This window comes from Myotis daubentonii, chromosome 2 (assembly GCF_963259705.1).
Source record: "Myotis daubentonii chromosome 2, mMyoDau2.1, whole genome shotgun sequence".
Classification (NCBI taxonomy): Eukaryota; Metazoa; Chordata; class Mammalia; order Chiroptera; family Vespertilionidae; genus Myotis; species Myotis daubentonii.
The window spans coordinates 181,589,696-181,604,337 of record NC_081841.1 but is presented as its reverse complement, the minus strand read 5'-3'; the positions used below and the strand labels follow the sequence as shown (position 1 = coordinate 181,604,337).

At 46.1% G+C, this 14,642-nt stretch overlaps 1 protein-coding gene across 12 annotated transcripts in view; it reads left to right on the top strand.

Annotated features, from left to right (window-relative positions):
• Positions 1-3,028: 3,028 nt before the first annotated feature.
• DOCK9 (dedicator of cytokinesis 9) overlaps positions 3,029-14,642 on the top strand; it is a 257,697-nt gene continuing 246,083 nt past the window's right edge. For 6 of the 12 annotated variants that reach the window (XM_059685010.1, XM_059685008.1, XM_059684999.1 and 3 more), the window contains exon 1: positions 3,029-3,452. In XM_059685010.1, the coding sequence (XP_059540993.1) occupies positions 3,324-3,452 (129 nt within the window). In that variant the 5' untranslated portion in view covers positions 3,029-3,323. The remainder of the gene's footprint in view (positions 3,453-14,642) is intronic. The other 6 variants (XM_059685007.1, XM_059685004.1, XM_059685001.1 and 3 more) reach the window with 2 other exon arrangements.

Sequence of the window (14,642 nt, the reverse complement as noted above, 5' to 3'; positions counted from 1 at the left end):
TCAACCCATAACAGTAGGACCAAGTTTCTGTTGAAACTTAAACATGAGAAATGTTCCACTTGTTAACAGCACACTTTTACCAGGAAGGAGGGTCTCAACTCTAGGTTGCTGGGAACATCAGTCTTTCCAGGCTTAGTTTACATTTCCATGCCTCCTTCTTTGACTGCAAGAGCTTGCAGTTGGTTAGACACTGCCAGTGACTCCTGTCAGCACCTTCATTGCCATCCCCAGCTTTCCAAATGAAAATCTGCCAATTCTAGAATATAACGAGTCAGCTAGCAAGCACAGAATTTAGAGCTGGTAGAGATGAGGATGAAATTAGGAGGTTGGAGCCGATCAATTATTCTCTCTCATCATTGATGTTTCTATCTCTCTCTCCCTCTCCCTTCCTCTCTGAAGTAAACGGAAAAAAAGAAAAAAGAAAAAGAAAAAGAAAAAAGAATGTTGTGGAGCTCTTCACTTTCCACTTATTTGTGCTCTTTTCTTAAACAAAACAAAACAAAGGGAAAGGCCCTGACCAGGTAAGTGTGATCGGGGTCCGTCAAGGCTGTGGGTCTGATCCCGGTCAGAATACATATAAGAAACAACCAATGAATGCATGAACAAGTGAAACAACAAATCAATGTTTCTCTCTAAAATCAGTAAATAAAAACATTAAAAACAAACCACAATAGCTAAAATTTAAAAACAAAAAAGAAAACCCACAACCTTGTGTGCTTGTTGTTGTTATATACATATATATGTATATATGAAATATGAGAGTATCTATCTATCTATCTATCTATCTATCTATCTATCTATCTAGATACTGATTAGTGACCCAAGTTAGCATAGTGGATAAAGGTTTGTGCTGTTTGGGACTTCTTCAGAAGTCAGAAACTCAAAGGGAAATCTTAATTTAGAATTCTCAGACTAGCATCTGGCAGTTCTGATAAGAAGTGAGCTAACGTACACCAGTGTAGCTCAGAGGTGTAAAGTTGGGGTGTGGCTGGTCATACAAAACAACACAGGGTCCCCATGAAAGGCAGGGTGGGGATGGCCTGTAGCTCCCTATACTATTGGGGTCACCCAATCTACTCTTGGAACAGAAGAGGCCTGGGAACCAGGGGTGGGGAACATTGGGCCCGCGGGGGTATGAGGCCCACAAAATCATTTGGTCTGGCCCTGCCAAGGCATTAGGGATGAGTTAATTAAATGTTTGATCAAATATAGCAGGATTTTTCTTGAAATATTAATGTTTAAATAGATTTATTGGGTATATTGTAAAAAATAATAATTAAGAAAAACACCCCCCCCCCCAAATATAGCAGGCTAATTTGTAAGTTGGTAATTTTGGATGGCTTGTGAATGATGTTATGAATATCCAAATGGCCCTTGACAAAAAATGGCTCCCCACTCCTGCTCTAGGCCATTGCCTGATTTCATAGCGGAAATAGGTTACTGTGTGATTGTTTTTGATATCCACACATTATTTGCTTTGTTTATCTCTCAGTCTGTCAGGCTCACTCAGTGCCACATTCTTCGTTCCAATTCACTAGGAAAACAGTCCAATCCAGCAATCGCTTATTGAGTGCTGATTGCATGCCTGACTTCCAGTCTTACTATGTGCCAGACCTGCCCATTAAGTCCTGAATGGCGGTGTTTTGTTTCAAGCACTGGATTGGCAGTTTTCTCTACCACTTTAAGATTCCGCTTTAGGCCAATGTTTGGTTTTCTGGCAGGGTGGGACGCAATGGGGCCTCCATCCCCGCAGTGACAGCGGCTATGAGGCCCCTGGACACTCGGGCGGGAGGAGCGGCCAGGATTGCCCTGAACGCCGTGTGCGAGCTGCCACCGCGCGCGCCCCGTAAGCCGATCTGGCAGGTAAAAAGCTGTCCATCAGCAGGGGTGGGCGCGGCCTGCGCGGACTGGCCAATCATCAGAACCACTCTTAAAGAGGTTCCCTGCCCCGGATCCGCCCAAACCCAAACCCAAATCCAAACCCAATCCACTGAGCATGCGCCTAGGGCCCTGCGCAAATTCTCCCTCCCAGCGCACCTCCTTCGCGGCGGGGTCAGGCTTAGGCTGCTGAGTGTCCTCAAAAAAGGAGAAAAAGGAGGAAAGGCGGTGGGTGCCTTTTGGGATGGCAATGCGTCAAGGGCTATGTGAAGATCCTCAAAGTGGGAGCTGTCGCCAGCAGCCGCCAGCTCTTGGGTCACGTTGGGTTCGCAGACCCCGCGCTTCAGGGTTTCCTGGGCCCCGCGCTTTGCAGCCTGGCCAGGCCACGGAGGGGCGGCAGAGGCGCATCGTGTCATTTAAGCCTCTTGCAGATTATTGGCCTTCGTTTATAGAAGAAATAGGAGAGGCTCAGAAGTTCTGATCCCGTCCGAGGTGACGCAGCAGGTCGCCCTGGCCGGCGGAGGTCTGCGTGACTCGGTAGCAATTGTCCCGGCCTACGACGTCCTCATCCCGGGGTGCGCCTTAGGCTCCCCAGGCTGCCCACGGTTCGCTCGACGCCTCGGGGGTGAAATGGTGGATTTAGGCCGAGGAGCGCCACCAGGGGTGCCTGGGACGCTCCGTCCGGCTCCCCACCACCACAGCTTTGGACGGCCCAGTGTTCCCTGGGTGCTGCAAAAAGGCCACTTTCCTGAAACTTCCGATCCCCCAAGGCGCACAGGGGGGCGTGGTGCCCCCCGAACCTGGACCCTGAGGCTGACTGCAGTTCCCAGGACGCTGGGGGGCTCCACGGGCAGGGATCCCAGAGTCCCAGGGCACAGGCGCCTGTTCCCGGGTCTTCGCCCTTCTCCAGCGTGTGCGGCCCTTGCCTTGGGTGGTTGGGCGTGCGGCTTGGGGAGCATCGGACCTGAAAGGAGGCGCCCCCTGAGGTCCCCACCTGCCCCGCAGGCGGCCCGCACCGCTCGCTACCTGCGTCCAGCTGCCTCGCTCCCGCGCCGTGCCTTGCGGGCCGGACAGCCCTGCGGGGCCCGCCCGCCCCGCCGCGCCCGCCCCTCCTCCGTCCGCCCCGCCCCACGCCGCGCCGGACACCCCGCCCCGAGGAGGCGGCCCGGCGAGCGGCCGCGGAGGGAGGCTGGTGGCATGGGGGAGCCGCTGCCGCTGCGGCCACAGGCACGGTGACCCAGCTCAGGCGCTGCTCCGGACGCGGGGAGCTGCGGACGCCGAGAGGGTCGCCTGGGAGCGTGACGGGGCTCGGAGGGCGCGGCCGGGGGAAGCAGGCAACGGCGCTGGGAGCCTCGGGCGGACGGGCGGGCGGGGCGCCCCGGGCGCACCTGGCGGCGGCGCGGCCCGGCCGGACCTCAGGAGCTGGCGCGGCGGCGGCGGCGAGGATGTCGCAGCTGTCGCTGCCCCCCGCCTCGGCGGAGACTCGGAAGTTCACCCGGGCGCTGAGTAAGCCGGGCACCGCGGCCGAGCTGCGGCAGAGCGTGTCGGAGGTCGTGCGCGGCTCGGTGGTCCTGGTGAGTGCGGGGCGAGGGGCGCGGGGACGCGAGGACGCGGGAGGTGGGCAGGCGGCGATCCCCTCCACGCTCCTCTAAGTGGGTCGGGCTGAGTTGGAGCAGCCGACCCTGCTGGGTCTTAAGATTAAGATGTGGTGGGAAAGGGGGCGGGGGCGTTGGACAGGGGAGAAGGGACGGTACTGGAGGGGCGGTAACTTCCAGACCCCACCCTGTGTCTGGGGGTCCTCTCCCACTGCTGTCCCTTCCCGGGGGGGGGGGGGGGAGATCGCCACTCCCCCCCCCCCGGGGCAGTTTACCTCCTCTGCCACCTGGGAAATGACTCTCCTTCCCCCAGCCCCCAAGCCCTCCCACACCCACTTTTCCCTCGGCATGTGGAGGGGCTTGGCACCTGTAGCCTGGAGGGGCGCAGGGCCGTGGAGATGGGGGCTTTCTTTTCCAGTCCGCAACCCAGGGTTGGAGATGGCCCGGCGGACGGTTTGGATGGGCCGAACTCCAGTAGGGAAGGGGCTCTTCATCCTTTTCTCCATCCCCTTCTTGTAGCCGGCATCCTGACGTCCGGCCTCTTCTTATGAAGGGATAGGGGGCGTGATGGGAAGGAACCCTTGGTAATTTCAGTTTCGTTTAAATTACTACGAAGTTTGAAGCAAGCAACTCCGAGATTAACCTGGCTGTAGCAGAAGGTCTTTAGAGAACAGGTGCGTGGATGTGAGGGAGATGAAGTTTTAAATCACCTTCCACAGGCAGGGCTGGTCCTGCTGTGTCTGGAAATGCAGTCTGCCTGATCACTTGCGTGGTTCGGGAGAGGAGCGACGTTTGAGCAGCAATGTGCAGTCCGGGGCAGCTGGAAACTTTTAATAGCAACTTGCCTTGTCACTTTTGTTTGTTTTCTTGAAAGGGGCTTGTTTGTGGGTGGGTGACTTGTGGTGTTGGTTGGAACAATGCAAGAAGATGGGCCTTGGAAGTGATTCTCTGGACTTTGTGGCTCTGTGTGGGGGGTATTATCAGGATGGAGTGCCAGGTTCCTAACACAGGGGCTGGGGCATCTTTTTGATGGCAGATAGATCTCTTTCCTGGGCAGACTCAGGATGACATGGATGATGTTTGCGGAGATTGGAGATGAAGTTTCGCTGATAGCCAGATTCAGCTTGCTTGGTTTGATTTTTCTCTCAATTGCTAGCTCTGCCAACTCACTCCAGATTCTGCAAACTCCCATTTGTTCCATAATAAATAAGGATTGCTTTTTTTCTGTTTTACCGAAGTTGATCTGCTGATGGTAAGGAGCAGAGCAGGAGTTGGCAAAAGACCATAACCTGGCATCTCATCCATAATCGGAACTAACTTCTGTTGCTTTGGCTTTTAAGTAGGATGTCTGCATCTTCCCAACTTCAGCCAAAATGTATATGTTAAGGATAAAGCCCACAAACATCTGTGGCACCTTTTCTGTTTTCACACGAGACTTAGTTCTTTAAACTGGGGGCTACTGTCCGCATCAGGGATCTGAGGCAAAAGAAGAGTAAATGAAACATGACTGTGCCATAATTTTCAAAGTGCTGGAGGCCAGGATTGAAGAGGAGGTATTAGTTTAATAAGCCATTAGGTTGAGCACAGAAGTGCCAACAGAGATACAACACTGCTAAGTATTGATGTTCCACCGTCCTTGAATATCTGCTCCTTTTGAAGGATGGCCTACTGATAGTGACTTAGTACTCATACCTGTGTGTGACATACTTCTACTATGTTACCTTATGACACTTTTAATAATAGATCAGTTTTCCCTGGATACCCTCAAGCATGAACAGCCAGAAGCCTGGCTGTTGTCTCAGTCCCTAGGGTTGTTTATCTGTGATCACTTGTCTGATGAAACAAATGTAAAATGCAGAAAAGTAGGCAAGCCTATTCTGGTGAGTGCAAGACTCCCCCTGAAAGGGAAATGCATTGCAATGGTTCTGCATTGCAGAAGGAGGAATTTGGGGTAGCTTACAGATACTAAAAATTACCCATAAACCTCACTTCCCTCCCCCCATGCCAGGTACTCTGCCTCCTCCCTCTTGCTACTCCCCAGTGTCTGCCAGGAAGCTACAGCAGGTGCATCTGCTGCACAGGCTCTGGCTCAGCTATGCTAGGAGGATCTAAGAAAGTAATTCTCATCCATGCAGGAAGCAGAGCCACAACCAAGCCAGGCTTTGGAATTCTGTGGTCCATTGATCTGTGCTTGGATGGAAATATTACTCTGCTCTGTCTTTGACGACTTGTGTCAGCGCTAATACAATGCCTTCAGCATAATAAACACTCATTAAATATTCTTAACCAGCTGACTAATAAAGCAGTTTTGCAGATGGACTAAAAGAAAAAACGAACAGGATATCGATTTAACTAGCTCTTCCCATGCTTCTAGTATTGATGAGTGGCTGGTAGTGAGTTCAGAAACAACAAAATTAAATAGTTCAGTGGGTTATAAAGGCTGCCTTTTAACAAACAGACTTTAAAATGTAAAAGTGAGATATGCTCATAAATTTTTCATTGCTTCATAGCTTATTTTTTATATGTTTAGGTTGTGGACTTTTAAAAATGGTTTTACATGAACTTATTTGAAAATAAACAAAAAGTGGTGAGAATAGTATAATGAACCCTCATGTTCTATCACCCAGATTCAGTAATTATGAAGATTTGCCAGCCGGATCAGCGTAGCTCAGTGGTTGAGCATAGAACCAGGAGGTCATGGTTCGATTCCTCGTCAGGACACATACATGGGTTGCAGGCTCAATCCCCAGTAGGGGGTGGGCAGGAAGCAGCTGATCAACGATTCTCTCTCATCATTGATATTTCTCTCTCTCTCTCTCTCTCTCTCTCTCTCTCTCTCTCTCTCCTTCCTCTCTGAAATCAATAAAAATATATTTTAAAAAAGATTTGGCAGACTTGTTTCAGCTGTTCCTTTTCTTTCTTTTTCTTTTTCTTTTTTTGTGTGATTGTGAGTTCCAAGCCTCCTGTCCTTTCACCCCTATGTGCGTATTATTAAAAATAGGGATATTTTCTTACATAATTACATAGTGCCATTATGATAAAATTAATAATCTATTGATACACTATTCAGTTTTTCCAGATTGTTTAAAAAAATACTAATTTTTGTTGGTTTGTTTGTTTGTTTGTTTTAATCCTTACCTGAGGATATTTTTCCACTGATCTTTTAGAGAGAGTGGAAGAGAGGGAAAGACAGAAACATCAATGTGAGTGAGAGAAACACATCGATTGGTTGCCTCCTGTATGTGCCCTGACCAAGGAGGAGCCTGCAACCAAGGTACGTGCCCCTGACTGGAATTGAACCCGGGACCCTTTGGTCTGCAGGCCGATGCTCTATCCACTGAGCCAAACCAGCTAGGGTGAAACTACTAATTTGATTAGTAGTTTGTTCTAATCAGGCTCTAACATGGTTTGCAGACCTTTTCAAATGTGGTTTATTCTTTTGTGAGCCTTAGAATGATTTATAATGGAGTGAACCTTCGGTGGGGCCAAGAGTCTCAGGTTTTAATCCCAGAGATTTGGTAGTTCAGAGCGTAGGCTCGGGAGACACAACTCCTGGGGTGTAATCCCAGCTCTACCTGTTACCAGCTATGCAGTGTTAGGCATATAACTTAACTTTGTGCTCAGTTTCCTCGCCTCTAGAGTAGAGATAATAATGGTACTTAATTTATGGGGCTATTGGGAGATTAAATGAGCAATATAGGTGAAGCTCTTAGTGCTTGGCACATGCTCTTCCAGCTACTTAAGTCACCTTGTGCTATTGCCTAACTTCTCTGAACCTCAGGGCTCCTGTTCTATTAAACAGGGGGCTTTACAGAATTGTTTCTAGGGTTCCTTTCCCCACTAACCGGCTGCTTCTATAAGAGTAGAAGATGTACTACTAGTAACATTCCAGTAATATTTACTGCGGGAAAGGTAATTCATGATTTTGGGTAATGAAAGAAGAATCTTTACAGATCCCAGAATGAGCTTTCCATGATTTAGAACATCAGGAGGGCAGCATGCTCAAAATATGCAAGCTCAGAATAAAAACTAGAATTAATTCCCAGAGCAGAGTTGAGTTATGACTGCTTTTGGAGCTCCTGAAGGCATTTTACCTTGGGTCTCTCAATGTATTAAAGATAGCATCAGAATGGCCTAGATATAACAGTATACCCCTCAAGGCCTAAAAATATCCTTTCTCTGAAAGATTTAAGTATTGTGACACAGCTCTTTTCGTTCGTTTGCCGACTGTATGCACTTGGGGTATTGATGCCCAAGTCATCTGGCTGCCGGCTTCCGTACTGATCTTATCTCAGTATGTTCAGTTTCAAACTCTCCTTCCATGGCAAGCCCCTGCCGGGATCTAACAATATGGGATGGAATGAAACAAAATGAAATGGAACCAAGTCAGGTCATTACTAAGTTTTCCTTTGTTACTGGAGGAGGATGGACAGAGGTGTGGAATGATAATCTCTCAGAGTATGTGCTTGGGCCTTCCTCACCCTCCCAGTTCAGTCAGCTCAAGATTCCAGTATTATCTGAGGTAATGTGAGACCCGAGTGGTGTTCTTTGAAATGCTCTGGTAACACAAAACCTCATTTTGGCTGTAATTTTAAATCAGATATGTTAGTAAATCAGCAACTGAACTGGCCTGGGCTTCACCTCACTGTCTTTCTCCACCCTCTGGTGGAGTCCTAACAAACAGAAATATCCCAAAATACAGGAAGCAGGGTGGAGGCCCATCTCCAACTAGATAATCAACAACAGGTTCTATTTCTTTGGCTTCTAGTCTTTTTGAATACTAGGAGATGGGAGGGCCTTGAATTTGAAAAGGGAAGGAAGGAATTGTGAAATCTTTATCCACATTTATTGAGTGCCTGCTTTGTGCTAGGATTCTTTGCTGGGTGCTAAAGATATGCTATTTTGTTAGAGCAGGCCCTTGCCCTGTAGGGTTTATGATCTAAACAGGCAGAAAGGTCCGTCATCTATACAAAGATGGACAATAGCACAAAGGAGCACATTTAAAGGGTCAAATGGTTGCTTCCGAAAATTGAGGGAGATGAAATGACAGAACTGGTGTATAGGAAAGGATTTATGAAGAGTTGAACTGTACCTGGAAGATACAGACATAAGAAGGACTTTTTATTTTTCCAGAAAAGAATGAGAGACTGAGTAATGCTTAGGATGCCCAGGTAGGCAAAGGGGAAGGAAAGCAGCTTGGACAAAGAGGGGCAAGTTTTAGGAGAGAGGTAGAGAAGTTTTGAGAAATACAGTTGCCAATTTTGGGAGCAATTTCTATGATAGGCTGAGAACACATAAAATATTTTCTCTTGTCTTTGTGAAATCTGTTTTAGGAAAGAGGTTCAAACCACCCTATGAACATATGCTTCTTAGAGTGATCTTCCCCTAAGTGTAATCTTGGGGTAAATGTGATAGTTTTGTGTCATGCAGGCCCAAGGACAGGATAGAGGTCTGTGGTATGGAAGAGAAAACCCAGAAATATCTCTGTGTGTAAGCATTTAGGGGGTATCATGGGAGGAGTCAAATATAGTGGGTGTACCATTCAGTAAATGATGTTGTACAACAACAGTGTTGGAGCCCCATCTTAAATCATGTACTGAAATAAATTATAACTAAAGGTAACAGTTACATATAAAACAAATAACAGGAACAGCATAAATCATGGGTGAATAATCATGTAAGGTTGAAGAAGGATTTTTAAAGTATGAAATGAAGGGGGAAAAAACCAGTTTGGCCTGGGCTTGGGAGGTGAGCCGTGGCTTTGCCGCTGATGAGCTAGGACCTCTGAGCCAGTTACTTCAACTAAGCCTTAGTTTGTTCATTTGAGAATTGGGATTGTTAGGTATTATTATCTTAGAGAGGTTTTTTTTTAAAGATTAAATAAGGTAATGAATGTAAAGTGCTTATTAGTAAGTGCTCAACAAATGTAAGCTTGTATTATGCTAATAAAGGAAAACTGATCTTGAGGAGCCCACATTAATTGGGTACTTGCTATGTCATAGAGTATGTGTTATGGCTTTACACATGGGAAGGTAAGTCACCCTCAGGTCACACAGCTGTAAGTGGAGGGTCTGGGTCTTGAACCTGGGCACTGTGGCTTCAGACCCTGTGTTCTTAATCTCTGCCTACTGCCTTCCCATGTAAACAAACCTCTGTTCTGTATGTCACAAGTACCATAAATGTAAAAATTCAACAGTAGGCTTAGAAACAGTGTTTGTACTCTGTTTATTATATCTATATCTCAGTCATAGTATTAAGTTTCTAAAATTATGTAGAGTTCTTGAAATTTAATTAAAAAAACATACTCCAGCAGAAAAATGGGAAAGGGCACTAATAAGGCAGTTCCTTGAAAAAAGGAATACGATTAGCCAATACAGAGCTAGAAAGAAGTGCAGTCTTGCTAATAATTAAAGAAACATGAATTAAAATAAAGTGCCGTTTAGCCTGGTAATTTGAAAATTTGCAAAGATAGAAAAGGTATTTGCAAGTGTGGGTGAACTGGGCACACTTATTTGCAGGGCTACACCATTCCACAACTCCAGGGGCCCCATTCGCATAGTATTTTATGAGCATCCTGTCTCCTATATATCATAAGATGGTGAATGATATAACCTTTTTGCAGTTGATCTATATGTATCAAGAACTTTGAGAAGCTCCTATTCTTTGGCCCAATACTTACATTTGTGGGAATGTCTCCTAAAGACTAGCCTGAAATGTGTCTAAAGTGTCTTAAGTCACAGTGCTGACTCTTCAGGGCAGAAAATGTAAAATGCTGACCAACTGCAAACTATCTAAAGGTCTTAACGTAGTTTAAAAAAATGGTGGAATGTGGACCATTTGTGATACCATTAAGTTTTGTTTTAGAAGAATAATGACTTAAGAGAATTCATTCTTTACAGTATTGGAAGGCTGGGACTTGGACCTGGCTGCCTGGGTTCTGTTAAGTCTTTGTTACTAACCACTGTGCGACCTCCAGTTGCAACCCTGCAGCCTGGCTTCTGCCCTTTGGGTAGGTTGGCTTCTCAGTCCTCCTTGAATTTGTCTTCAAAACGTCTGCAGCACGTGATACTGGTCAGTACTCCTCCATCCCCTTCTGTGGCTTTCCTTCCTCTTTTGTTTTCTTTACTCTGTCCCCCTGCTGCACTCACCACCCAAGGGCTTTCCTAAAGGGTCTCTTCTCTACCAGTAGTTCATAGAATTTAATCTCCCTTCACTCTGAACACCTTTTTTTGCAATTTCTAGATCTTTATCTCAGTTCTGATTTTTCTCCCAGCTCAGATCTGGTTTTCTGCTAACCCGCCCGATGTGTAGTTGGTTGTTCTACCAGTTCTTTACCTTCAGCATCTGTGAAGCACAAGTTGTCACTTTTTATTCCCAAACCAGCCACCTTTTTGCATTCTTGCATCATTTTCATGGTCACCAACTTTGAATCTCGAATTCCTCCTTTATCTCTTCTGTTCATCTCCTTGCCTCCCTCATTCCATCATCACTACATCCATTATGTCCTATGTCTGCATCAGTCAGTATGGGCTGATGACTTCCTAATCTCAGTGGCTCATAATAGAAAGGTTTTATTCTGACCTCTCCCCCCCCCCACCCCCCCGCCACTCTTCCTTTCCATTGAGGGTGGCTGGGGACCATGTTGTCCATGTCCTGGATCCTGGGTTGATGAAACGGCCACCATCTTGAATGTAGTGGGTCCCTGTTGAGGGAAAGAGTGTGGGGACTCCCTCATAAGCTCTTAGTTTCCACTTCTGCTTATGTGCCATTGGCTAAAGCAAGTCTCATGGCTATACTTGAGGCAAAGCGGGGGAAGTACAGCCCGCTCTGTATGCCTGGAAGGAGAGAGAGCTCTCTGGCGAGTAGCACTCATGACTGCTGCAACCTGCAAGTCCCTCCCCTCTGTCTCCTGCCCTTATTTTGGTCCTTGTAGTAGTAGAGGATAGGGTTGCCCATCTGGTCTCTGCTGCCATTCTTACTTTGTCCTTAAGGCTTCAATTCTGAATCCTTAAATACACTGGTGCTTCCCACTGCCCTTAGAGTGGAAGCATCTTCCCTTGGACAGTAAGGTGTTCTCTTCCTTGGGCACCACCCTGTCATTGCTCACTGGCCCCGCTTTAACATGCTCTGGAGTCTCTCATACCCCAGTCTCAGGCCTTTGGCAGAAGCTCTTACCTCCGCCTGGGGTAATCATCACCTCCTGGCCAGCCTCATCATCTGGCAGGCCACTCCCCTTGGTCTCTGGAACTGTACTAACATGGCCTTGCCTATCCACTCAAACCAAAACATGCCCTGCCTGCTCTTTTTATTTGTAGCACTTAGCATGGTTATGTATTTCTTTGTATATGCATTTGTCAGTGTGTATTTCCCCCACTGGAATGTTTGTTCACCATGATTTCTTCAGTGTCTGGCTCAATAAATATTTTGTGGATGAATGAATGCATCCTGAAGACTCTACCTTACATGTTCCCGTTTTTCATCCTTTTTTGATTCCACAATGTCCCTAATTTCTCTCCTCTACACCGTTTCTGTTTACTTCATTCAATCCTATCTCTCTCTGCCAGGTTAATTTTCCTAACGCGCAGGTTCCATTATGTAATTAATTTTTCATTGCCACCTGATAAATTGGTGGTATTCTCGCACGTATCACTTTGGCACTGGCCTTGTGTTTGCAATAGTTTAGAAATAACTGGTCAGGTTGTCAGTATATCTGCATAACCTTTGCATAATTTTTGAAAACAGCCACACATTTTTGACTCAAGTAACGTTAATTTCCTTTTTTAGGACCATTTGTTTTCACAACTGTCTGGAAATCCAGTATGTAAAAGAACACTGCTCTATCTCTTCTGTTAGGTATTTAGTAACTCATTAATTTCGGGGGGGGGGGGGGAGGGGAGGGCGGGACTACAAGTAAAACAAATATACAAATAATAAAAACTATTGGCGCTGCTTTTTATTCATTTAAACCATATGTTTGCAAACCATCAAGTAGCACTTACTTAGATAGTGAAGTTGTTTTTATTTCTTTTACATTTTTGTCACTTTTTCTTTCATGGACTTCTTGGGTCCTTATCAGTGAATTGGTAGCAAGGTCCTTATCTGATCAGAATTCTGTAACGCCAAATGGTTTGTTTGAATCTCCCTGCCGCTCTTTTCTTTGAAGTTGGCAGGGATAATTCAATTAAGATAGTGCTTGAGTGTGTCTACTTGGGAGGCTGGCTGGGTCAGTGCATGTGTTTAGAGACATGCCCACTTATTTATTATCCATTGACATTTATTGAATGTTAATCTGAAAGTGAATCTGAAAGCAGATGTCTGAATTAACTAAGGGTCTCCACTGACCAGTTGAAGTTTATTCTCAAACTTTTATGTACTTAGAGATTCACTTACTCTGTTTTCAGAAAATACATTGTCTGAAGAGAAAATACATTTTCTGTCATGTGGTTATAGTAATGTTTTAAGGAAGGATGTTTACCATGCTAAGTTAAAAAATTATAAACAGTATATACAGAATGATTCATGTTAAAAAAAAAAGTATAAGCAGTATTTTGTTGATGAAAACGTTTTGTGATTTTACAGATGCTATAGTAAACGATTCTTTTTTGTTTCAGGAATACATTAAATATCAAATGTTTAGTTCCTGAATTCTCAAACATAGAAAATATGGTGATATAACCAAGTTTCTGTTAATAAGCGTTATTTTCTTGCTAGGAATGACAATAGGGTATAGTTGATAAGAACTTGCTCTCAGGAGGTTCTAAACCTTGCTCTTCTGAGAAAGCTCTTCACCCTGAAAATGAAAATGGTAATAGCACTTATCCCATAGATCTGTGTGATGATTACGTGAGCAGATGCATATAAAGCACTTAGACAAGGGCCTGGCACACAGTAAATACCCAAGTGCCGGGGTCCAACCCCTGCAGGTCCAGGGGTTCCCAAAGGCGTAGACGGAGTCGGCGAAGAAGGAATGACACGGAGACAGCGTTCAGTTGATCAGCAGCCTAGCCAGGATCTCCAGCCAAGTTCTGGTCTCGATCTCCAGAGAGGTTCTGCTTAGGATCTCCAGCCAGGTTCTGTCCAGGTTCTCCAGGCAGGTCCAGTCACCAGGTTCTAGTCAGGCTCTCCTGCCAATCTCCGCAGTCAGGTTCAGTCCAGGATCCCCTGCCATGCTCTCTCACCAGGCTCCACCTCCTGGCTCCGAGGCCAGTCCCTGTCCAGGATCCTCCGGCATGCTCTCGCCAGCGAAGTTCTTCTGTCCCTAGAGAACGTTCTGTGTAGGTTCTGTGCCTAGGCTCTGTCTCTCTTGGTCCTGTCTTCCAAGCCCTGTGTTCTCAGTTCTGTGTCTTTCTGTCTTGTTACATTTGTATTTATACCAGTTCATTTTAATCTTGTCAATCTCTATTACAAAGGTTAGGGCGTTTCTTATCTCCATTCCAGGGAGTAAAGATTATGTAGCTTAAGCATGATTGTTCATAGTTAAAGTGATTAATTACCCGCCTGGCACTTAGTTGAGGGGTTTTATTCCCTCCCTAACTTCAGGGGAAAATCCCTACTTGGGGATTCAACCTTTCTCGGAGAGGTGACCTTGGTTAAAACACAGCGCCAAGAAGGTGAGCAAACATATTAAGAACCGTATGCCATATATGCCAGGTCCCTTGAAACAGCAAGGATGGACCGGCTCCCGGCACCCAAGAAGTGCCAGCTTTTGTTATTTATGAATACCATACAACCCTTATAAGTCCTGCTTCAAGAGTATTTATGACATGGAAAAATTACAATGTTGGGTGAAAAAGACACTTAGTATTTGGAAATATGTATGATCACAATTGTGTAAAAAATAACGTGTGTTAAGAAAAATGTTGGAAGGGAATACATGAAAGGGTAGGCATATGATTTTCCCTTACATAGTCTAATAGTTTCTAACTAGAAGCCCGGTGCACGAATTCGTGCCCGGGTGGGATCTGGCCAGCCCACCCCGATCCAGGCCCTCAGGCCCGGGGGAGGGGACGTGGGAGGTTGGCCAGCCAGCACCGCCCCTTGGTCAAACTCCTGGTCAAACTTCCAGTCAAACTCCTGGTCGAGGGGACAATTTGCATATTAGCCTTTTATTATATAGGATGTTATATAGGATTGTTTTACTTGTAAAAGAAGTGAATGGATAATAACCTA